The sequence below is a fragment of the Lycium barbarum genome, chromosome 1 (assembly GCF_019175385.1).
Source record: "Lycium barbarum isolate Lr01 chromosome 1, ASM1917538v2, whole genome shotgun sequence".
Lineage (NCBI taxonomy): Eukaryota > Viridiplantae > Streptophyta > Magnoliopsida > Solanales > Solanaceae > Lycium > Lycium barbarum.
Window position 1 is genome coordinate 157,143,936 of NC_083337.1, and position 25,914 is coordinate 157,169,849.

Below are 25,914 nucleotides of genomic sequence, written 5' to 3' on the forward strand. Positions count from 1 at the left end.
TCTTAAATCTAATAAATATTAACTAGTCTTTATTTTTAATAGGGTTAATAACACTTAGAGTCCCTCAGTTATTGGTAAATTCTAATTTTAGTCCCTATTATACCTGACTAAGCACATTAAATCTCCAATTGATTTAATTGTGAACTTTCGATCCCTTTGCTTGTGTATATTCACAAATTTACCATAATTATTAACTGTTTCATCCCTTAATTACTCATGTGTTACGTTAAGTTTGTATTATTAGTCATATTTGACAGTAATATCATTTTATAAATAAAATATAACATATTTTATACATGAAGCTGAAGTGACCAAAAAAACACATTTTAATTAATTAAAAGCCAAATGTGGAGTCATATGCCACAAAAACCAAAAGCAGAGCTTACCAATAACTTAAAGGACTACTGAAGGGTATAAAGTATGGACAAAAAAAACACACATTTTACTTAATTAAAGGTTAAATATGTTGTATCATATATCACAATAACTAAAAGCAGAATTTATCAATAACTTAAGGACTATTGAAAGTTAGAAAAGTAGGGACCAAAAACACATATTTTAATTAATTAAATATGCTGAATCATCTATTATGAGAACCAAAAAGCATAATTTATCAATAACTTAAGCACTACTGAAGGGTATAAAAGTCAAAATCTCAGCTCTCCGTACAAAAGATGGCAAACGTAGAGGTAGGACGTGCAGTAGGAGCAGTTTGTTGTCTTGGTTTTCCAGCATGTCTTTGCAACATTTTCTATACCGTTGTTGAAATATTTGTATTCGTTTTCATATGTTACCTTGCATTCAATCCACCAACCTGTTTATCACATAAGTTAAATTTATGTGTCAAAATCGCTTTAATTGCAAGTCTGGTACGATTCGGCCTCATTTTACTTTGGCACTGCTGTGGTGGCAAGTAGATATTTGCAGGCATCAAGTATGAATAGAAGGTCAATAAACTTTTTTTTTTTGTTCAAAATTTTAGTAGGTTTAATTGATTTTTTCGTGGTAGTACTTTAGGATGAGATCTATAATATTTTATTTTAATTTCAGCGTTCAAATTGTATAAGAGTTACGATTTCTATTCTAGCAATAGATTAGTTTTTACTGTCGTTAGAAGTTTTGATTTTTGTTATTATTTGCAAAGAGAGACTTTCCAGAAGTTATGGTCATTGTATATACAATTAGGGTGTGTTCGACAGAAAATATTTTTCAATTTACCATGAGTGCCATGTTTGGTTGGTCCAAAAACTTATGGAAGGGATCATAAATTGCATTCCAGGATCATTGTCTCCTCCCGACTCCCCAACCGCCCCAGTGTCCCCCCCCCCCCCATGGGCGGAGCCACCTTCGGCGAAGGGTGGTCAAGTGCACACCCTTCGTCGGAAAATTACGCGGTGTACATAGGTTAAATGTTAGCTATAATGAGTATATATTCAATTTTGCACACCCTTAACACAAGTAAAAAGAAAATTTGCACACCCTTCATCAAATTCTTGGCTCCGCCACTAGTCCCCCCCCTCCCCCACCCCCCAGTATTTTCTCAAATTACATACAAATGATTTTGAGAAACTATGGTTTTAAAATATTTTTGGAATGAAAAAGAATAAACTATTGAATAGAAGTTGATATTTGAGAATGCAGTTGTCAACACAAATAGAGAATGATGGGAACAAATAATTGATTAAATAGCATTCCGAGCAGCTAAAGGTGGATCATGTGAATAATCAAGTGAAGAGGGTACACCAGAACATAAGCTGTCGCCTCATCTTCCATTCAGTATTGCCTCATTGCTGGTCAGTTACTGTACCTCGCAAAGAATATTAAATTACCATATGAATTCAGAATAAAGTCATCTACATAAAGGTGAATGTAGCAAATAAACAAAATCAGAATACAGGCACCAGATTAGAGGCAATGGATGCATATTTGCAAGTCGAAACAAGCTAAAATATATCTAAGGATCAGGAGTTGTTATGCTCTCAAGTGATTGGAAAGAGAAAACAAACAGGATTTTGGCAGAAAACATCTTAATGAATAAATAAAAGCCAAAAACAACAAATTGAACTCACTATAGTACAAGCCAATTAGCCCTGACCACATTCCCCCCGGCCTCACCTCGTTATGCAACCATACCACCCAAATCCAAGAACCATCTATGCCCAACATTTATTGATTTTCACTCTAGTTGTTGAACAAAATATTGAGATTTAAAGCTCGAAAAGAGAAGGGCCATTTGACAGTAGAACAGGAGAAATAAAGTCAGAATCATTTCAATTTTAGCTTCAGATTCTAAGTTAAGATAGATAAGTTATGCATGTAAAATGGAGCGAAGAAAAGGAGAGAAAGGGGGCAGAAAGGCAAGTGGCACAAGAAAAAAGGAGAAGAATGGCGTGCTAGCTTGCGGAAGCGGCCACTGTGATCGGGCTGTTATGATTGAATAGACTGATGGAAATATTTTGATTATGTAGACATCATCTTGCTGATCTTCCTTCTTTGTTTTAAAAAGAAAAAAAAAAATTGCGCTAGAACAGATTGGTGCGACAGTTAAACTAGTTCAAGTAAATATTATGTCTTGTCAACACTCATCATCTTTCTATTTGTTTCAATCTCTATCAAGTGATATGCTTCCTCAACTTATCCCAGTGTTAGACAAGGACCAAATCTATTGCCAATAAAGAATAAGAAACCTTCCAGTCATTAGCAACTCAAAAATAGTTAAGTTCAACTAAGTAGTATAAAATTTGAGGCTCTTCTCCAAGCAAAAAACAATGTAGATAGTATATCTACTAACAAATTGTAGAGCACTTGAAGTCACCTTTCCCAAAGTTCAAAGTGAGTGCTTTCCTAAAGTAAAGAATAACAACTAGAGTGAAATAGATTATGTAAAACACCACATTTCAACACTGACAAAAATTTCCATAGTAAAAGATTGAATTTTTACCAGCTTAGCTCTTCATGGGGAAGATTGCGACTGTATAGAGGAAACTCAAAAAGGAATGAGGTTTTGAACCATGGAGGAAGCTTTCCATATAATCCAGGCGGGAGCAGAATGAGAGGGCTGACATAATCATTTTTTTAATCAATATTACCATTTTTCAATCTACAATGAGGGAAACACCAGTGAGAAATAGATTATGAGCTGACCTTGTCGTCTTCTTATATAACATATATTCAGCCACATTTCCATATTTCTTGTCTGCTGATTCCTGTTTAATGTATACTTTAATGGTATAAGGTCATGATCGAAGAGGCATGTAAGAGGTACGAGTAACAAGTCAATAACAGCACCTCAAGTAAGGGAATGCCACTAACAAAAAGTAGCAGCAACGTTAAGAATACTGGTCCTAGCACAACGAGCCATTCAGCACCCTCTAGCACTGGTGTCGAAGCCACAAATATTCCCCACCATAGAAGGATCTGAAGAAAATACAACCAAGAAATGAAGATTGCAAGAATCCAAATAAGCATTTCTGTACTTCTCATTTGAAAAACAAGATTTGTCATGTGGAAAACACTTTACATCGCTCAAAACATGGAATAAACACATCACGAAGAGGTAACCAAATGTTGCGTGATGGAAACCGATGAGCTGTAAGCTTCAGAATTTGACTTGTGCGCAGCACTGTGTAAGATGACAACCTGTTGCTATAAATTTATATTACTCCTATCGTCCCCCGTTACTGGTCCTATGTTGATTGGGCAGAGAAAGTTGAAATATGGTACTTCAAAGAATGTAAAGTATAGTAGAGCTGAAAATTAGTTTACACGAAGATTTAGATGTCTAAAGCATATGGATGGAAAATACTTCTATTTAAGAAAAATGGGCATCATATTACTACTAACTGGAAAGGGAAGTAGGACCTCAAATTTTGAGTGACGGGAATATTTTTTATGAAGATAAGTAGGATAATATAGGGATTAAAACCTTGATGTCCCATGTAATGCTTGTGCATACATTGATCCTCAGCAGTCAGCACAGAGGCAAATGACTTCTATAGCCAACATGTTTAGCCCCAAGAATATCAAATTCAGAATACTTTCTATATATCCCAGCAATACAAAAGAGAGAATTGAAAGTATAACCTCGCCAAAATAGTTTGGATGACGTGAATACTTCCAAAGTCCAACATTGCACCACTTTCCTCTGTTCTCTGTGGAGTTTTTGAATGCCAACTTTTGTTGGTCAGCTGTAATCTCAGCCAAAATTCCAATAGACCACATAATCCAACCAATGATGTCTACCGCCTGAACAGATGGCTGGTAGTCACTTGCATTAACAACTGTTACCGGTAAACTCACAGTCCATACCCAGATTGCCTATAATGGAAATTTTAAATGTGATTCACATTAAGTGAGAAAAATGTTATCTTGCTGTAAGCGTAGCCCGCGATACGCAAGATAATTTGGTAAAATGGTTTTGAAAAAGGAAAATGAACCTGAAATATCCAAAATATTGCCAATTTACCCAGATTGTCACGCTGATCATCAAAACGTCTATCCTCGCCCCACTGTAATATCCTGATTAGAACAAAAAGGGCAAATCTTAGAGGCTGTAATGTCTGTTAAAAACATATTGCTATAGTTTTTCTACAGAACACAATAATTTTGTCATCAAGCAAACTGAAATATCATATTACTTTTGCAAGATTGAGCCTTCTTATTGGCTATATTCCATTATGACGGCTCATAAGCAAAGCATCATGCTGCATTATTTAGTCTTTATTTTACCCATGATTGTCTGATGGCTCTTTTCCATTATGACCTCTTGTCAGCATCATATGATTTCTAAAATAGTATATGAAGTTGAGAAGAAAAGGATAGAGAATGCTCATGCTGTAAAGAAGCTGAGGTAACATTTTGACAGAAATTTAAATGAGGAGGTATGCTAAGAGTATTAATGATACTGTTGTTTCAAAATTGTAGAGACAGTGCAACATTAATGTTACAAAAAAAGGATGCTACACACACAACTAGAGCATGGAAACAATGTAAGAGAATTTTATGAATGTGGAACTGTGAGAAAAACGGAATAGGATCTAATATGAAAAGAGCAATTGTCCATTTTCTTTAACTATCACATGACATACGATAGAATGGTGGTTGTACCTCATTAATAGAAATAGCCCCAGTCGGAGGCCCCATATCACTACAAATACAGACAAAACCACCTGAAAGAACAACAAAATAGACTTGAAAAAATATGCAACAACCTTCGGGCACACTTCAATATGTAATTGAGCTCATTCTTGATGCGAATATGCACAAAATGGCACCAATATGTGCAACAAAAACATAAAAACTCGAAAGATTGACCTCTTTAGAACAAGAAATTCTCAAATTGAAGAAATAGTGCAGTTCCATTACAAAGCATGGAAGTGCTAGTTGAAAGCAAAATTCCCATCTCAAATGACTAAAGGTAAATGGGACAAAGAGGAAATTTGACACTGTTAAACCAGTGTTAGTCAAATCAGAACTGAGGAAAAAACTTACCTGTCGAAAATTGTATGAACCCTTTAGTATCAAAGTTAATGCTGCAAGCAGAATAAAATTTGTTCCTCCTGTGTGCAGATGAGAAAAGGACAGACGCTAACTATTAGTAAAAGTCAGAGATCAGGGTTCTAATTTAGCTGCTTTTAGCAGTACTGTGGTGAACTGTGAATATAGCATGACTGGTTATATAAATATGGTAGTAGACTCTTTTAACTCAGCAATATAATCTGAACACAATGATCTCCTGAGTGGTTAATTTCACCGGTATCATCCAACTAAGTGTGCACCTTATAATAGTCACTCAACTTTCATTTGTCACTATAAAATAACTCAATCTTATAGACTATAACCTTAAAGTCATTCTCAAGTTATAAGATCCGGTAATGGCTTTTTCAAAATGCCGCATCAGCTTATAAGAACCCATTGAACATTCTCAAGCCATGATTAAACCAATTATTATTAAACCAGAATTGAGTTTCAAGAAGCAGAAGCAAGAAAAAGAAATATCCTTTGTTATTAAATGATAGTACTTTAAACACAATAAATTTGACTTGTACAGCAATACAATATAGTGATATATAAATTTGACAAGAACTGTAAAAATGTTAGGGAAACAGATGAAGTTGTTACCAGCGAAGTCAGTGACTTTATCAAACTTGAGGAGTGCTGTAATTATAAAAAAGATTAACTGGTAAGCCACCTGCCAAGATAGAGACAAACGTGAGAATTAGAGTGATTTTTATTTATGTAAACGTGTGAAGGAACAAAGAATGAAGAAAGCAAAGGAGATGATCATTTTACTGTAACAATGGCAGTTAGGCCCAAGAAATGGGAGTCGATAACTGTCCCCATTGACTCTCCTAATTCCCCTTCTTTTTTTTTTGGTTTAAAGAAATGCTTACTTATACTGTATTTGACCATGTTCTGAATAAACGTTATACGTCACCACTAGTATTGTCCTCATATTCGACTGGCTTTTTGTGTGGTTTAGGATTTTCTTGTGGAATTTTTGGACCTTTTGATGGACATTTTCTCTTCTTCATGACTTTTGATTCCTTTCTTGTTTATCTGGCTAGTGTATCACTTTTGATCCCTTCCTTTTGTTTTTATCTTTTCAAATTTTAGTACAAGTTAGGATGTGTTTCCTAAAAAAAAGTTTAATTTTCTTGGTATCTAATTAAAACCCCTCACATATCATCTCATAGTTCTGTTAAAAGGCTGGTATTTTTAACCATAAAGGACAATTTGGGGTATAATAGGGGGAAGGAGGGGCAATTTAATGCGAAAAATAAAAGAACAATTGGATCCAACAGGTGGAAGGAGAGGTATTTTAACCCAAAGTTAAAATTAAGGGAAATAAAAGTCGAGGATAAATTTAAACTGTTTTGAATCCGTTAAGAGGCGTTTTTGTCTTTTTCGTTTTTTTAGTTACTACATGCTTCTCAGTTCTCATTTTAACTTGTTCACACCTGTTGGAGAAAAGAGCTTGAGCTTCTTCTAAGCAACACTTTTTTTTTCTTTTTTAATTACACAAGAGATTCAAAATGAATATACAAGGGCAGATAGACAATTTTGAGGACTAGGGGGAACAATGCCAAAAATACTACTCGTAAAGGGATTAAACAAAAGAATCACAATTGGCTTAAATATGAAGTATGTGATTGTCAGGTTCTTTAATGTCTTCCTTTAGCTTCTTGTGCTCAAATTTGGACCTGTCTTTTCCAACGAAAAATACACGTCTGTTTACGTTCTTCGGTACTAGCCCTGCTCCGCGGTTGGATTTTCTAAGTTTCGCGATGGCTGACCCTTCCCGAACCTCTGCCAGCTGGTGGTTTTGGTGCGTGTGAACTAGTAATAGGCTTTTGTAGTGGTTTCAAAGCAGCCATAATCTCGGCAAATGAAGGCCGCAACTTTGGATCTCTGCACATATAAAAAGCACAACCAATCGTTCAACTACGCCTCAATCCCATATTAGTTGAGGTCGGCTATATAAATGCTATGTATATGTTGTACTATAATCAATCATTCAACCAACTATGCCTCAATGCCAAATTAGTTGAGGTCGGCTATACACAGTCAAACCTCTCTATAACGGTGTTGTTTCTTTGGATTTTTCTTTTTGGCTGCTATAGCGAAATGCTGCTATAGAGAGCATAAAATATAACATAACATGAAAGATCGGTTCCATAGAATACCTGGTTGTTATAGTGAAATGTTGTTATAGAGTATGGTTGTTATAGAGAGGTCTAAGTGTAAATCCTATGTATCCAGTATGTTGTGTTATAACCAACTGATCAAAATTCAGAATTAGAGAGCAAAAGATAATGAAGAACCTCCAGGTCGGTGGCTTCAAGACAGAAACGACTGAAACACTAGAGAAACTCACGTTTGCCAGCATTTCCTGATAATGTCTGCAATAGCCGGATCCATATCCTCTGGTATGTCAAGACGGCGATGCTGAAATCCCACAGCACCAACAACTTGCATTGGGTTCATTCCTCCCCATGGTTGCTGCAAAGTACAGAGCTCCCATAGTATGACACCAAAGCTATATACATCACATCTGCATGGCACAATTGATAATCAACATCAGCAATGATATACCAAAAGACAGAGTGAATGAACTTATTTGTCAAACTGTCACCCTATATCGATGGGAATAGTTACTAAATTTTGATGTATTCTATAATCCCTATACTGCATCTTTATTCAACATTTTCAGTCAGGTAATATGCTTTTGGGACATACTTTTCATTTGAAGGTTCATTTCTCAGCACTTCTGGGGCCATCCACTCTGCCTGAGAAACAAAATGACACAGAATTATCAGATCTGATGTGGAAAACCATTACATAAATAGCAAGCATCGAAAATAATCAAATGTTTCACATTTCAAAAGTACAAAAGAAAATCTTAAAAAGATTTATAAACAAGAATAAAAAGTAAACAGTACCCAATCTGCACTAAATAACCAAAAGTTTACACTCAGTGCATGTAAAGTTAACTCATAAAGAAAAAAAAATACTCCACATATCTAAAGGAAATTGGTGTACTACTGCTAGCATTAACGTTCTATCCTCAATATTGCAATTATTTTGTGCTGCACAAAGCTTAATTATAATTAGTGTCTTCCACGTTAACACCAAATAGTACAGCTTTGTTTCTAATCATAATTGGCTCATCACCAATCACCAACATGAGCAAATATATTCCAGCAAAGCAGCAGCTAATTCCCTTGAGAGATCTAAAGAATGAGAAAACTCACTTCTATTTCTAAGATCATATAAAACAGCATAAGTAATATCAAAACAGAAACTGGTATTGTTCTAGGAGAATGAACCATGTGCACAAACAACAAAGTATATATTTTATTTTATTTTTGATAAATTTGAAATCAAGTTTTTAGATATAGAATTGGAAGCCGAGATACTCTTCCCTGAAAAGCTAAACATCTCATGAAGTTATTTTTCACACCTTGGATCATAGCAACAATATTTTGAAGGAGAAACATGTCAATCGCAACACCTTCAGAAGCCAGAGAGTATTAGGACCAACAACACCTTATCTTCTCCAAGGGCCGAAATATCAACCATCAAAAGATTACAAAGAAATACCAGGCAAGGTGTGGAACAAAAAACACTATATAGAAAAGAAATATCAAACATCAAAAGATGTCAAAACTATATTGGCAAGACCAACAGCTCTAAGAATGTCCTAAGGTGCATGTTTATTGCAGATCAAACAGAAAAAGCATTAGACTTCAACTATCCTGCTTACCGTCCCAGCAGTCGACCTGGAAGAAAGAAATGTGCTGTTCTTCATTCTTGACAGTCCAAAATCACATACCTAAGAGTCAGAAATTAAAAAATATCACATGGATTCTTAGTGAAAAGCAAGCAGTAAAATTTCCGAGGTTTAAGAGTTAAAGGAAGTCCACCTTCACAACCCAATTCCTATCTACTAGGAGATTCGGAGACTTCAAATCTCGATGAACTATCACCGGAGTGCAGTTGTGTAGATAGTTCATCCCTCGAGCCTGTTAATTTAGTAAAGCACATTCACCAGAAAGTCACAAACTATAGAAGGATTGAACAGATGGAGAAATTAAAAATTACAAAAGTCGAGCATACAGCATCAAGAGCCATCCTCAACCTTCTGCGCTCATCTAACTGATTGTTGGGTCGATGGAGTAATCTGTATAGACTACCTCTGCAGACGAAGATATATTATGAATTCAAAGTAATCATTACCAGTCCCAATTCCCAGCTAACTGATGGTTCTATTTCAGATTTCCAAGTTAACATACAACCGCCACTTCAAATTAACTGACGACCAAAACCACCATAAAAATGAGGTATAATTTAATTATCTTCAAAATTTCAGCCCGTAGTATTTAAAATACCTGTGAAGAAACTCAGTAACGATTGAAAGATGTGGAGAACGAGTAACAGCTCCCATGAATAGAACAACGTTTGGATGTCTGAGTCGTTTCATGATCCGCACCTTGCAAGCCACAAGATGAATATAGAGAATACAAATCAAATGGTAATCAAGAAGTTAGGCTAAGTAACACATCAGAAGATGAAGCACTGTGATTCTATCACCACAGCTAGGGGAAACTGGATTTATTTAGTGACAGAAACTGATTAAATTGGATTAATGCAAACAATATCTCCTGCTACAGCCTTCAGAAAGCAAATCTCGTGAAAATGTTCATCATTTGTTTATAATGCAGCAGAACTGTTAATATAAATAGCTAAATCACCATGATATATAGTAACTAGTGGTAATTCCTTGCCGAGTCATCTCGTCTAGAGAATGGTTTAACCCCAAATTACATCAGGAACAAAAATGTTCACCAGCTTCAGTAATAATGCAGCAGAACTGTCACTCTTGCCTTTTCCAATAAAAAACTTGGGCCTTGGCCCGAAAGTTAATATGTGAATGCTTCTCTCAATATTCTTTTTACGTATTTGATATAAATAGTAATATACTGCAGTCCGCAGGTTAGCATTGTATTCCAATAATTTCAAAAAAAAATCCGCGTCATCATAAGGTTATCCTTTTCCAATTCAATACCTGCATCCATACCCATGTTATATAGATGAATGGAACTTGTATATAGACCAGAAAACAGGTTTCATACTGATTGAACATATTTAGTTATTTGCATAGTCACTACACCTTATGTGAAGAAACACCAGCTTTTAATTGTGCATTTGACTGAAAACAATAACTTCATTCAAGATTTTGCCATCAGCTTTTAAAATTTGTTCAAGATTAAGATCTCTGAGGACATGATAGTAGTTTCAGGCATTGTACTATTTAAAACACTGATAGTGGCCTATGTTAGTCAAGAAGGGTAATACCTCACTTCTAAACTCTTCAAGGGATTCACCAGTTATATCTTGATCCAGGAACTTCTTCACAGCAACTTCCTGAAAATAAGAAGGCTTAATCTATTTGTCTTAATTCAAAGTTGAAGAAATGAGGAATACATAAGCGCAACTTATTTGTTTCCATTTATAGTTGATGACAGTAAGTAATGAATGCAAGAACGAATAAGATAAGCTATACTAGAAGATTATGTGTATGCAACACATGTTTTGACCCAGAACCAGACATGTCCAGCAAACAACTCAGCAGTTGAAATAGCAGAGGCGTCATCATATCAGATTTGAAGAAGTTTAAACAGTTTCTAGAATGTAATGGAAAAGTGATCCACAAGAGAGTTTCCAAAAGAGGCATGAGACTCCCCAAAATTTATGAAAATGAAAAAAGGGAAAGCAAGCAGATAATACAGATTCTATATCCACTGCAAACAAGTATATAACAGATTTCAACAACTATGCATCACATAGATTAAACCAATATAACAAAATATACCTATGACGGACTCATTCATGTTTTCCATTTTAGTAAATTATGAGAAATTATGACATACATTAATAAGTTGCAAAAAGATAGAGGAATCTTCTCATTAATAAGTTCTAGAAAATTTCACCTTCAACTTGAATCTGTTAGATTTAACTTGCAATCAATCTAATTATTCAGCTAGATGAAATAGAAAGCTCGGCCTTTTTATGCATGGAGGGAACAGATACCGCATAAAGCTCTTTAGAACCAGACCCAAAATAAAAAAAAAAAGAAACCCAATTGGCACAAGGATAATGAACTTACAGTTCCATGCCATTCTCCACGATAGACCTCTCCATAAGATCCTAGAACATAGAGATTATGAGAAGTGTCAGATTACGGAGTCTAAAATCACCTACACCAAAGAACCTTTCAGATCTGGTAAAACCATAAAAGAGATGCAGGTCATACCAAGTCCGATACGCTCACCCAAGGTGATATCCTCCCATGGAATCTCACAATCTGCCACATCATCAAATGTCACATCCGATTTAGCACTACCGCTTGACCTATCTGATATTCTTTCACCCTCTGAATGACCACTTCCCTGTTGCTCATTGATAGCAGTATCTGCATCTCCATCAACTCTTTCAGAGTCTGCATGATTAAGGAAGACAACAGGATTAACTGGTGAATGGCACATGTTTCCAAAAAAGGAACAAACAATTCAGATATACCTCCTAGTGCCTCATATTGCTTACCGACGGCTACAGTTGTTGCGACCACTGCTGCAGCTGTGGCAGTGGCGGTGGCAGCAGCTGCTACAGGAAGGTCCGTATGAGAGTTAGTAGTCTTGGCTGCAGCAGCTACCATCGAAGAGGCAACAACAGCTGCTGCGGCGGCGGCGGCAGCAACAGGCATTTTTTCCTTATGTTTCAATGGAGCTTGCTGTCCACCAACTTCTCTCACATCTGGCTGAGGTTCCAACGGTCCGCGTGCATTGCCTTTAGAGTGTGGACCGTGATAAGTCAGAGGAGGTAAGAAGCGGGCTCGATTCACATCAGATTGATCCCTGATTTTCTGGAACCCATCTGTTTCTTTACTTTCTATTTCCTCTAGCCTGGATTTTCCCTCTGCATCTAATTGGTCTGGATAGATTTCAGCGAACAGGTTAGGTGGTGCAATAACTCCACTTTCAAGTAAAACATTGTGAAGTTTTTGAGCTAGCTGTGGATTTTCTTTGGCAGCATCAATCATATACTGTGAAGCATCCTTTACTTTCATTCTGCGTACAGCTGGGGAGCTAACACCTTCTGTCCAGGAAGGAGATCTTGCATGTGTAAAAGAAGATCTTGTATGCCCAGCTCCCGAAGAAGTTTCCTGTCCTTGCTCCTTCATATCGAGAGCATTTGTAAAATCATGGACGGTATTATAATATTCTTTCTCTGCTTTTATCTGCTGTTCTGAATTACCATAAGAGGGAGATTCATTTTCTGCAATAGTGCTTTCTGCAAACCTGGATCTCTTGTCTGCCGTTCCATAGTCTGAATGATCTTCCAATGAAGAAGCAATCCCACTACTGAAGGAACCCGGATGAGAATCAACATCTTTGGAGGATGGACTGATGGAGAGAATAGATTCTTCACAGTCTCTATGCACTCCACATGTGTCAGATGGAATAATTGTGCCGGGGGCTGCCATCAAATCAACAATATACTCCCTGAAAATGTATCATCTACTTTGTAAATAGAAAAAGATAATTCCAGCAGAAGAAATTATTCCAGCAAAAAATTGTCAAAAACAATATATCAACAAATCTCTGCAGCATACAAACAACATCACCAATTTAAGACCATAAAATGCAGCAAATTGTGAAGGAAATTGGAGAAATAAATTCACATTCCAATTTAATTACTATAGATATTTTGCTTTTAATGTTTTCACCTGAGTAAACAAACTTTTCATGAGTTCATTCTTAAAATTTGAATAGTATGCTTGCCATTGTTGTCAAAGGCACGGGTGCTTCAGCCTTAAAGTGAGACACAGGCCAAGCTGCACATAATGCCTGCTGGGGTGGTGGTCCAGTGAAAACGCTAAGGTGTGCGCCTTAAACCAGCCAACCAAAAGCTTTCTTAAAGTTTAGGTTAGTTTATGAGCCTCAGATGCCCGGCGCAAAACAGTAGATGCAGCTTGCGAGACAATATATTAATTATTACAGAAACTTTATAAATGAGCACTTTAGCAATAACGAACAGGAACTCTAAAGTTATTATGTGTGATAAAAACTAGTTGTTAATGAGAAACTTAAAAAGGTATCTTGCATCTGATCAGAAACTTAAGATCGATATGGCATGGTTTTTACTTCATATATTTCACTTCATTGCACTTCCTTTTCAATTATGTATATCTTTTTTGTTTTTGCATTCTGCACCTTTTCCGTTAAAGCATGCGCCTTAAGTAGCTCCTACCTTGACACTTGGCTAATATATTTCATGTTTGATAAGGCTGATGCTTGCTCTGACTAACCCAGAAGGTGTATTTGTGCAATGAATACCAACCAATGAAGAATTTTCAAAGAAAATTGAAAATTCTGGCAAAGTTTCAATATGTACACCACTGAGAGAACATAATCGAAAAAGATTGCAACTATAGAATCAAGGAAAGAAGGTAAGGTGAATAGCAGTAACCTTCCATCGATCTTTACATAGTTCATTGCAACATCATCTGAACCGGTATACTGCTTTCCTTTTACTAATCGGCAAGGGATCCCCACACTATCAGCCAAAACCTATACAATTTACAATTAAACAAAAAAAAAAAAAAAAAAAATTGGGACGTTATAGTCAAATCACAGCAAATGAAAAGGTATGGTTGAACATTAGCAAGCGGACGAGGAAGTATCAAAAATAAAAATAATAATGTTGATTAGCAGATTCCAGTGGACAAAGAAAAGCACTGTTGAGATGAATGCATAAAACCTAAATAAAACTATGGACAAGTAAAATCATACAGATATTGATATCTACAAAAAGGATCAAGAGAACAATAAGGTACAAACACAGAAGCAGTGGATGCAGAATATTGACAAGTAGTTGGAAAGATCAAGAACTTGGGAACAAATACTGGAGTTAATTCGGATTAGAACTGAACCATGGTCCTCTGTTGACGTTCTGCCTAAATGAGTTTAGTGGGTTTTTTATCCTTTTTTTTCACTTTTGCACAAGAGGAACTGATACCCCATTCTCCATCCACAGAACCAATCATCCTTCACGACAAGTATAATTCCCTTCTTTAAATAGTTATACATTCCTAGTCTTAGCCAACTATATAAGTAAATTAGGTTTTGGAAGTGATATGAGTGTATTCAGATATTTCATGCATTTTTGTTGTCAACAAGCAAGGAATATTACGTTATGAGAAACTAAAAGATCCATCACACTAATTATAATAATCAAATACTGCTGTAGGTGTTAAGAGTCCAAAATGCTTAGTACCTTGAATAACAATGCACGATGACGAGCCAAGCCAATGGTCAAAGAACCAAGAGGCAAGACCATACTCCCTAGAGTTGCCTTCAGATTATAACTAAGACTTCTCCATGCAAGCAACATGCTCTCTGGATCCACAACTGGGCCCCCCATGTGGTCAGAAACTAGCGCAGCAAGCTTTTGCACCAAACAGCTGTCTGAAAAATCTATGAGTTTTGACCTCTCCTCAACAGCAATCTCTAGAGCTCTCTGTTCAAGTTTCAACAACTTGGAGTCTGCAGCTTTACTGACAAGGATGGCTTCCCAACTGATATGGTCTAATACTTCCGCTCTTTGCAGATCAATGAGGGAGGGCATTTTCGAGGAATTGGACTCCATCAGGACACCATACAGATCATAAAATCCATCCAGGATCTTGTCATCATAGCTTAGAGCATTGTAATTCTGTGAAGCATTGACAAATCTATAATGAGATATGTCATGTGTTAGAGAGGAAGAAGGACTAGAAAAGGGAAACTTTTGCACAACTAAAAACTAATTTGATGAAGCAATAGAGCAACTTATACAACCACAATATCAATCCCTCAAAATTTAAGATAATGTAGCTGTCTAATATGCCTTCTTTCGGGTTGTTTAAGACGGAAAATCTATTGGTTCCACTTTAACACCAGAGAGGAATTTGGAAAATAATAAAAACCGGAACATATGTGCATTGCAATGACTATGATATCTAGACAGCTTGTGTTCTTCATGTGTAGTCTTTGCCAGTGTTTCCTCTCCCACATTTGAAAGCTTATCCTTTTCTGATTATTTCGTAATTTCTAGTCCAATAATGTCAGCAGAGGCCGTGCTTGTCATCCCTCTCTCCTCACCTATATCCATCAAGTATTTATACTCATTGATCACTTAATTCATCAGTCAAGCTAAACTCGGCTTTTTCCCACTATCTTAACTGGTGATTTTGAATTCTCATTTCCGGTAACTTATTCGTGTTACTAATAGGTTCTAATTTATAACACATCCCAGGGACCTCATGATATGAGTATTTGTGTTGGTGTTCCTTCCATGAGAAGACAGTATACATCCTAAATGCTGCAATTCGAACTATTCTTTTAACTTCTTTCAATTTCACCTTTTGTGACAATTATTGTGCCTGGACTATTCCTCCAGGTATTTCTACCTCCAACCAGGACAAGTACCCGGTAGCTCTGCCTATCAAGGCTTAGGTAGATGATAAGAAATCAACTAGAGTTTTTTTTGTCTTTGCTCTGATTTGAACCAGCTATGTAAAATTCATGTTCCAGTCAGCTAAGGGGCCAACCCCAGACTTAGAAGATGAATGCCGAGAATCTAAGTGCTTAATTCAGCATTAGGTTTAATGAATCTAATAACCAACACCTGAAGGAAACTGACAACTACAATCAACATCAAGACTCAACTACCATTACCATCATACTGCCAATGCTGGAATTCTAAAGGCTGAATTTGATACAACTAAATCAGTAGATGCCAACGCATACGCAACTTATCTCAGCAAGGTAAAATCAATTCAATATGCTAAGTCAGATCATAAGGGATTCAATGACATGTCCATTTCCTCCTTCTTCTTCTTCTTCTTCCTTTTTTTTTTTTGTTTGTGAAATAAAATGCATATACAATATATTTACCTAAAAGATAACAGACTTGCTAAGCCATGCCTTTAACTGCCTAGATCAAAGTAAGCTAAGAGTTGTGATATGAATGGAATCAAATAGACAGAGACGAACATACCCAGTACCGATATGCTACAACTTCCGCTGGAGCATTCTTTGGGGCAGAAGAGCCTAAACTGATCTGCTTAACAGCCTCAATTTGAACTGCCTCAGGGTCTTCCTTCGCGCTCAACTCAAGAGCCAACTGAATTTGATACTCTTCCTCTATACCAGGATCCCTCGAGTTGCTAGACTCCGAATCACGCTGTACAGCATCTGAAGCAGCACCATCCGTGCCACTGATACTCGCAGAGCCAGAATGTTCCATTCTATTCCCTCTACTCACATTTGAGGAAGACGGGGGACTGGGGCTATTGTTCCGATTTGTAACTGAATTTAACCATCCTGAAATTGCTGAAAAAGGTTTATTGTCAGACCCATGATAGGTTCTTGAGTTTGAAAGCTTTTCAGGGGATGAATCATCACTTAATCTCTTGCTCCTTGAGGAGGATGTTGACCCTTCTGAATCCTCAGTTTGATTGGACCCAATATGAAGTTTCTTGAGAAAATTTTTCATTTTTGTAGTTTTCACTAAACCACAATACTTAGTACTAGTACTAAAGAAACAAAAAGGCTGGCCATAAACCTCTCCATTGTCTCACTCCAATCATGAATCACAGTTACAAATCACTTACCTTTGAGACCTGTAATAACAAGAACTGCAGAGTTTAAGCTCTTCCAAAAGTTGACCAAATCAAATCCAAGAACCTAAGTGGTTACTTCACACCTGAGCAGCAAAAAGACTCAATCTTGAAGACAAGTTCAAGAATTGAGCCTAAAAATACTCTGCACACACAAAACCAATCTACAATCTTGAAAAAGGTTGTTCCTTTATTGGATAAACAACTAGAGCAAACCAAGAAAGGGCTAGCAAAATGTAACAAAGATGTAGAAAATGGACAAAAAGGAAGAAAGACTAATTGGATAGTAGAAATAAATGTCAATTAAAGTGAAAAGGGGTCAGGGCAAGGGCAGAAAACAACAAGTGGGAAGTAGGACCTCAATAATCAAGAAGCCCCACTTGGTTTTTCTGAGGTACCACTACACCAACCAATACCCCTAGGAATTTCTTGCTCTCAGAAAAACAAAGAAAAGGGTTTGTACTACATATTTTCAAGAATAAAGAATAGTACTATTTTGCTAGGAAAGAAATTCGAAAAAACAAACTTGCCTGCTTTGGATCTTTCTTTCTTTTTTTATTTTATTATTATATATATATATACACACAACTGAAATGGTGGATAGCTATTGGTTGCTTTTGGCTCCCAAGAGTACTAGGAGTTTGCAACAATGAGAGTGGCAATAATAAGTGGTAAACTTGCTGTAAGCCAGTAACTACACTTGAGTAGAATATTTAGAAAAGAAACTAACTTTTCTTTGGTACTATAGTAGTACAACTCATTACATTTCTATAAATGATGATGAAATAAATGGGCAAAAACTATACCTCTTTTAGGAATAGTGCAAGAACATTTTCTGATATAGTTTTGTAATTTATTCCAGCTAGATAATTAGTGATTTAAGTCACAATTTGAGTTGCAAGAGTTTGAATCTTTCCTCTTTCCCTAAAATTATTAGCTGTGTAAAGGGAAAATAATTGTAATAGGATTGTCCAATTATTTATACCATATTAATATGTATGCATATGAAAATTTATTTATTACAAGATGTAGGTCTACCTGAGTCTAACAGCATGTTTAGCCAAGCTCGTGGAAAGCCAAAAGTGTTTATTTTAGAAAGTTGATGTTTTTGGTCAACTTCTAGTAAGGAAAAAAATAGTGCTTTTGAGTAGTGACAGAAGTAGTTTTCATTGAAAAAATAGTCTTTTCTACAAAAATACTTTTGAAACCTCGGTCAAGCACAAATTGTTGTTCTACTACAACAACAAACCCAGTATAATCCCTACAAGTGGGTCTGGGAAGGATAGGATGTACACAGACCTTATTTTTATCTTTGTGAGGTAGAGAGATTGTTTCTGATAGATCTTCGGCTTAAAAGTTGTTGCTCTAATATTGATAAAAATGTTCTTCCAATTAATTAGTTAAACACAAGCCGGTACTTTTCAAAATAAACTTTTAAAAAGCACATATGAAAAAAGCATATTTCAAATAACATATTTACAAGACTTGGTCACATGCTTATAATGTCAAATGATTTTACACAACTACATCTAACTCCTGCATATAATAGGTGTAAGTAGGGGTGTTAAATTTGGCCCAAAAGGTGATGGCCCGCCCAATTCGTCCAAAATTTTATGGGTTGGGCTCAAGATAATTTCATATTGGGCTGATTTTAGCCCAACCCAACATAGCTCATTTTAAAGTGATCTTCATCTTAGCTCAATACTAGCCCAATTCTAGCCCATTTTTAAGATTTACTTAAATTTGGATTTACTGCTTGAGATTTACTTTTTATTTTTATTTTTTATGTATACACTTTTCTTGTATCATGTATCTTACAAGTTTGTGGTATGTTTAATATGAAGGGAAATATTTTCACGAAAATATGTTTAATATGATGGGAAATATTTTTCATGAAAAATGTTTTTCTCGAAAATATCTACCACGGAAAATGTTTTCCTCAAAAATATTTTTCACGAAAAATCCGCGAAAATATTTTTCTCGAAAAATATTTTTCTAGAAAATAGACCCTTCAAAAAAACTGGGTCAAGCTGGGCGGGTCATGACCCAGCCCATTTTTAGCCCAGTTCAGCCCAACCCATTTCAGCCCAAGTAACTTTTGGGCCAATGTTAGCCCAACTCATTTATTACCTCAGCCCATTTTAATTGGGTCAATTTCAGCCCAACCCGCCCATTTGACACCCCTAGGTGTAAGTGTAACTACGTGTCCTTAGTCAACTGAAAAAAAAAGAGGTAGATAACATGTAAGCGCATGTACACAGAGGCGGAGCCAGGATTTGAGACTTGTGGGTTCAGGATTCTAATTCGTTTAAGTTGCAGGGTTCTAAATTAACAATTTATACATATTCAATTAATTTTTCAACACAAATACAGGGTTTAGACCAAAGTTACTGGGTTCGGCCGCACCCCCGACTACTATGCTAGCTCCGCCCCTGCATGTACACATCCGGAACCTAAATGACCCAATAAAAATCAAAATACCCCAAGAAAAAAAATTGTTACCAAAGTACCTTTAATGCAGGAATTTCCTGCGTTATTTGGCCTTGATAAAAAAAAAAATTGGGGGTTAGTTACTCTCTTTCGTTAAAAATTTTATTGTGAAAATTGAGTTTAATATCTCAAAAAGAAGTTTTTAATCCATTATTTTAATATATATATTAATGAGCCATTATTTTACAATATTAATGTGGTTTATCCAAATTGAATGGACATTATTATGAGATATATTTACCGTTACAAATGCTGATTCTTAGCAAAATGGGGGTCCGGACATGATTTGCTATCAATGTACCATAGCCTCTTTACTTTCAATAATGATTTTTACCGCTGAAAACATCCACAGCCATCTTCTATCAATCTATATATTTCTACTCCTTTTCTTTTGGAGTAAGCAGAGATTTACTTGAGTTCTTTCTTCTATACCATATTAGTGTGCTGGATTTTTTCCTTTAATTTTTGTTAGATTCTGACTCTTAGTTTTGTACTAGAAGAGCTTGTTGAATCCTAGGAGATACACGTACATCGGGTGAAATATCCTTAAGGACAGTGTCTTAATTGACATGCCTCAATTGTTGAATCCTAGGAGATATACCCACATCGGGTGAAATATCCTTAAGGACAGTGTCTTAATTGACATGCCTCAAGCTTTAGAGAATTTCCTGCAAAGTTCCTGATCAAGTATCTTCCAACAAGGTTCATGATCAAGTATTTTCCGTAAGATTTCCAACAATTTTCACCATTTTTCCGTACGTTGGTCATAGATTACTCATGTTTCGAGACTCCAGAACGTCAATAGTTTATATAGAACCTTTTTTTTTTGTGCGATTAATAATGTAAGCTCAATACATCAAGGATACGCATAAGATCGGATCGTTGTTTTAGTGGTTGAAAAGTGCTCGAAGTAAGTTTTTGTTTGAAAATTTGCTATCATTAGCTTTAAATTTTTAGGGTTTAAATTTAAGCGTGTTATTTTAAAATTAATGCGTAACTCTATTTCGAATATGTCACGATTTTTATGATTAATTTATGATGTCACACGATTTAATTATAAACGATAATAAAGAATAAGATAATATTTATAAATAGAAATAGAAATGCAAAAAATATAACATTTACTTCTAACTGTAGAACTTAATTTCATATACACTATCGTGGATGGGTTCCACATGTGACATGCTCGAGACTATCCTGAGGCTTAAGGCTAATACCATCCCCACTGCCCTCGCCATCGTCCCCATCCCCCTTTCTCCTTTTAATAACAGGGTGCTCTAAGCCATGATCATTCGCTCTTCCCTTCCCCTTGCGCCCTTGAGCATAATGTGTTTCTTCTTGGGATCTCGTACAGCTGGTACGCTTGGAATGTCCAGTTTGGGAAACTGGACCTCAACATAATCATCCTCGTCGGGAGACAGGACTGCAGGCGCTGAAGGATAAACCTGAAAAATAAATAAAACTTAGCACCAATTTTTTGTTTATATTGAATACACTAATGTTTGTTAAAAAATCAAATGTGTGTATCAATGGGTGGCTGAGTAAGCTCCCGAGAAGGCTCCTGAGGTAGGTCTAGTGCTGAATCTGAAGTAGTCTCATGCACGGCATGCTGAGAGGCTGAAGCTGGAGTGGTGTGCTGTTTGAGGTAATATTCAACTTATATTGAATAAAATTAAGTTTTACTAAAAATATTACCTGTGGCTCGGCAGGATGATGAGAAGACACTTGTGACTCGGCATGCTCATGAGAAAACGCTTGAGTGGGTGGCTCTGATGGACCTACTGTCGGCGAATCCTAAAATATGAAAAATGAGAAAATAATAAATATAATATATATTTAAAATAAGTACTTTAATGCTTTAAAAAAGTATTTTAAATATTCACCGAGATAAGAAACTATGAGAAATCAAGAAACCTGGGACCGTCTACATTCCTCACTGGTCGATCCTCATGTAATGACGCGCAAAACGCATCCCAATCCATGTCATCACGTACCCCAAGGTACCTATTCTGGCTTTGCTGAGATGAAGACCTGGGTATATCCGCAAATAGGCGTGTCGGCGTAAATGCAAGTATCGACGGTCGGGATGAAGTGACAGACCAACTAAGTTGCGGCTGGGCTCGAACGGTTGCGGCTGGACTGGAATGGGAACGGCCTCATCGGGCTCATCTACTAGATGGTGTCCTCTACCACCACGTCCTCTAGTAGCACCACGTCCTCTTATATCACCACCTCTTCTGCCTGACTGTACTTCCCGTCCACCTCTACGACGTCTTCCTCCTCGCGCTGCCTGATACTGACCCTGTGGAATAGGATCATGCATACGCCTAATATCTTCTGTCTGCCGGATACCCTCCTCCGATATCGGTACAACCTCCTCAGCAAGCCCCGCCTCCTCGGGGTTAGATATATGGTCTAACCTCAATATGAGCAGTCACTGCATGGTCACCAGCTGTATTTTTTTTCAACAGTAATAATTAGTTAATTTTTCAAAGTAATAATTGATACTATTAAATCAATCTAAGTGCGATAAACCTACCAACGCCTTATACTACCCCGCGAGTGCTTCGTATCCTATATCCCTCGGGGGACGTAAAGCGGGGTTACCAATCAAGCGGCGTGTGATTTGCTGGTACCAGTGCATGTAATCCCTTATGGAAGTCGCATGACCGGCCTCCACTAAACTCCCCAACCCGTGCTCCCAACACTGGAGCTGGACACCCATAAAAGTCAGAAATGCATCATTGATGGCTGATCGATCATCCCGCGCGTAATGGCGGAGCTCATAATGAACGCGAGGGGTATAAATCCATCGATGCCTAAACTGTCGTAAGACGCGGTTAGGCATGTGGTCCTCAACGATGTTCAGGTTTATCAATAGACATCTCGACATCCACACGGCCTGACCAACCCTGCAAAAGGCTGGCAATCTATCCAAAAAACTAGCGTACGACTCCATAAAAATAGTTGCATAAAATATAACTACAAATTGGTGATCAATAAGTAGAAAATAAAATAAGTAAAGTAATAATGTAAAATTAAAAAATTTCACTGCATCGTCCGTCATGTAATCAAGCTGGTCCCTGAATGGAAGAATACTGCAGTGAATATCCATATCCCGATCAAACCCTTTCGTCCACCTTCCCGCATAGGGCATCTCATTCGGGAGGTCATGCCTAGGTACGGGCTGAAAAAAAGCATTTTATCCCACACCCATAACTGAAAGCGATATTAAAAAATGTGATTTTTTTGTTGTCGTTTCAAGAGGTATATTTAGAATAAAGGAACACACACTTAAAATATTACCTGGAGAAAAGCAAAAAATCGACACACATCGCTGCTATCGCCAATAGACATCGGTAAAGGTACGCCAAAACAGTACTTTCAAGTTGTCCAGATACTCCAAGAAGATCAAATATCGTAAGCTGACTTAGGCACCCGATGTGTTCGGGAACATGATGCCCCTGAATATAATGAGCAAATACAAATGGGCATGACGATCAACAACCACTTGATCAGTGTTGTCGTGAGCACGAGGCAAGTCAAGGAAATACTGACAAAGGGCACTAATCCTCACTCGACTCTGTCCTGAGATAGTAGTGGGGCCCACATGCACGAAATGGTGAGCCTAGTCAACTCCGTCGTCCATGTATTACCAGGAGGAGGCTCAGCTCGACTGTATAATGGGTATCTATCTATTTGCAATCCAAACATGACCTCAATATCCTGAAGTGTGATCGTGGGCTCACCAGTGCGAAGATGAAAGGTGTGCGTCTCCGGCCTTCACCGCTCAACCATGGCAGTCACAAGCGCTCAATCATGCTGTACCCGACCAACGGAGAGGCAATGATAGATACCACCCCGTAACAGTATCTCCAAGACGCGAGGAGGTGAGGGGCACTCGCGTAAAAGAATCCACGCCATATCTAGCCCAGGGATGAAGCAACGTCCCCATCTGTATAACACCACCCCATAATAGCTCGGACCTATGATAATCTTGCAGAGCAAGTACTGATCTATTGTCGGGCGCTGGGCGAACATTGGGATCTATAGAGGTGTCGTATCTCTACAGACTAAGTTATTCATTATTCTTGAAATTAAAGGGAAATTATGTTAACTAATTAATCCTTTATCGGAAAATTATATTAACTAACTAATCATTTATAGGGAAATTATATAAATAATGTTTCAATCCAAAACTAAGGATTTAGTTTGTCCTTCTTTATTCAAAATTTGTAGATTATGAGAATTATGTTGTATTATATTTTTGTGAATAATTATATCTAATTTTAATTTAATAGCTAATTTGTTTAACGGAAAATTATGTTAACTAACATTCTTTATCGGAAAATTATATTAACTAACTAATCCTTTAGTGAAATTTTATTAACAATGCTCGTTTACCGTGCGGAAAATTATATTAACTAACTAATTACTAATTAGCAATTGCTAACTATTATTCTCCTAACTACAATTAAAGTAATAAAGAACTAATTTATTTAACAAGAAATCATATTAACTACCTAATTAATAATTAATTAAATAATTAACACATAAAATTAGATAATTAATTAGCATATTAACATTTAACATGGGATAAATAATTTCACAAATAAATAAATTAACAATGGCATAATTAACAAATAATAGGAGATTACTAGATTTTTTTTAATTATACAATTAACAAATTAACAAGTAATAAACAATTCATAATCAATTAACAAATAATAAATTAACAAGACAAAAAAACGATGGCAGGCTCTAAACGAGCCGAAAAATGCGAAAAGACAATCCATTTTTGAAATTCGAGCTACTAAACGTGAATCATGCTTAAAATTATAATGTATTTAACAAAATAATTAGAAAGTTCATAGTGAAATACCTTGATCGAAGCTTATTGTAGGGTTGTTTGAATCGAGTTGTATGTCGCCTTTTTCCGAAATTCAACCTTCGAATCTTGTTCCTTAACTTGAATATACCGAGAATCTTTACTTTCCAAACGAAATTTGAATCTAAAATGCCGTTTTTTGATTGGGACCCGAGCTTTTTCGCCATTTAATGGCGGTTTGTATATTTGTTTATGTGGAAGTGGGAGACCAGTGGTGGAACCCGGTGATTTTTTTAAGACGGTTATATAACGCAGTTATTTGCTGCGTTATTGGACTTAACTGTGCCCTTACGGTTAAGTACAATAACGCAGCAATTTGCTGCGTTAAGAGTAGTTTGGCATCAAGTTTGTTTCTTTTTTTTGGGGGGGGGGGGGGGTTGGGGTATTTTAGTTCAACTTCTCTTTTATCGGGTGATTTAGGTTCCGGACTTGCGTATGTACAACTTACATCCATTGTATTTAGCCATAATAAGTTTCCACGAGGCTTCTATAAAAAGATAACATTCGTTACTTATAGCTCAAAACTCTTTCTCTTTGGGGAATGTCTTCACGAGACATTATAAATACATTAGTTTCTCATCCCAAATTATCCGTTGTGTGAGCGACACAACTTCACCATAAAGAAATTCCAGTCACAAAAAGACAAAAAAGGTAAATCACTAAATCCATAAATATGAAAAATCTCATGCTTGGACTAATTAGGAGCCCATTTGGATTGACTTATAAGTTGCTTATAAGCTGTTTTCAGCTTTTTTGAGTGTTTGACTGGTCATCTTAAAGTCATTTTGTGCTTAAAATAAGCTCAAAAATGGACCCATTTGACTTAGCTTATCTAAAGCATCTTATAAGCTGAATACAACTTATAAGCCAAAAAAAATAAGTTAGACTACCCAACTTATTTTTTTTAGCTTATAAGCTGTTTGTAGCTTATAGACATAAGCCCATCCAAACAGGCTCTAGAATACTAGTATTATTTATACTATCAGTATCTTACCATATTTTCAAAATTATAAATCATGTTTTAATAAGATTTACTTGTAAAATATTCTTCCAATGACTTGATTGTATCTAAAATAATTATACTATAGGCGTTTAACTGTATATAACTTAAACTCTTGCCCTTTTATACGTTCAATTCTTACATTTAAAGAATCAAAGCGTAGCAGTAGCCAAAGAAATTCATGGTGGAATTGAAGGAATGTCAGGCCCTACAACCCACACTCATCTCCTACTTTTTATCCTTCATTATTTTTAGACCACTAACTTCATTATTCAAATCCTCCAAAATTGACAAATAAATGTATCTAAATGA

The 25,914-nt window shown here is 36.4% G+C and overlaps 2 protein-coding genes across 6 annotated transcripts; both read right to left on the reverse strand.

Annotated features, from left to right (window-relative positions):
• Positions 1 to 1,594: 1,594 nt before the first annotated feature.
• Positions 1,595 to 6,482, reverse strand: LOC132599845 (uncharacterized). The gene is made up of 10 exons (XM_060313030.1): positions 6,292 to 6,482; positions 6,121 to 6,190; positions 5,491 to 5,558; positions 5,107 to 5,168; positions 4,437 to 4,518; positions 4,084 to 4,317; positions 3,289 to 3,417; positions 3,145 to 3,206; positions 2,942 to 3,058; positions 1,595 to 1,801 (listed from the first exon to the last, which is right to left on the reverse strand). The coding sequence occupies exons 1-10, from the start codon at positions 6,409 to 6,411 to the stop codon at positions 1,795 to 1,797; spliced, it is 951 nt and encodes a 316-aa protein (XP_060169013.1). The 5' UTR covers positions 6,412 to 6,482; the 3' UTR covers positions 1,595 to 1,794.
• Positions 6,483 to 6,982: 500 nt separating this feature from the next.
• Positions 6,983 to 17,745, reverse strand: LOC132599808 (probable serine/threonine-protein kinase SIS8). Of its 5 annotated transcripts, XM_060313021.1 has the most exons (15): positions 17,219 to 17,737; positions 16,603 to 16,937; positions 14,839 to 15,276; positions 14,032 to 14,132; positions 12,082 to 13,064; positions 11,816 to 12,001; positions 11,669 to 11,709; positions 10,858 to 10,926; positions 9,891 to 9,991; positions 9,619 to 9,697; positions 9,426 to 9,524; positions 9,266 to 9,334; positions 8,239 to 8,288; positions 7,877 to 8,053; positions 6,983 to 7,410 (listed from the first exon to the last, which is right to left on the reverse strand). In XM_060313021.1, exons 2-15 carry the CDS (start codon positions 16,849 to 16,851, stop codon positions 7,275 to 7,277), a joined length of 2,778 nt encoding a protein of 925 aa, XP_060169004.1. In that variant the 5' UTR covers positions 16,852 to 16,937; positions 17,219 to 17,737; the 3' UTR covers positions 6,983 to 7,274. The 5 variants fall into 5 exon arrangements, with proteins under 5 accessions (XP_060169004.1, XP_060168996.1, XP_060168992.1 ...); XM_060313013.1 differs by having other exon boundaries at positions 12,106 to 13,064; positions 16,603 to 17,739; XM_060313009.1 differs by having other exon boundaries at positions 16,603 to 17,739.
• Between the last annotated feature and the right edge of the window lie 8,169 nt (positions 17,746 to 25,914).

Bases quoted from the DNA above. Each gene is read 5' to 3' on its own strand.
- LOC132599845 (XM_060313030.1), bottom strand. From the start codon at position 6,411: ATGGTCAAATACAGTATAAGTAAGCATTTCTTTAAACCAAAAAAAAAA. The intron at 6,191-6,291 runs GTAAAATGATCA...CTATCTTGGCAG, and splicing joins GCCTAACTGCCATTGTTACA to GTGGCTTACCAGTTAATCTT. The intron at 5,559-6,120 runs GTAACAACTTCA...ATCTGCACACAG, and splicing joins TAAAGTCACTGACTTCGCTG to GAGGAACAAATTTTATTCTG.
- LOC132599808 (XM_060313009.1), bottom strand. From the start codon at position 17,100: ATGAAAAATTTTCTCAAGAAACTTCATATTGGGTCCAATCAAACTGAG. The intron at 9,992-10,857 runs GTATTACCCTTC...GTGGCTTGCAAG, and splicing joins TTGAAGAGTTTAGAAGTGAG to GTGCGGATCATGAAACGACT. The intron at 8,054-8,238 runs GTATGTCCCAAA...TGTGCCATGCAG, and splicing joins AATGAACCTTCAAATGAAAA to ATGTGATGTATATAGCTTTG.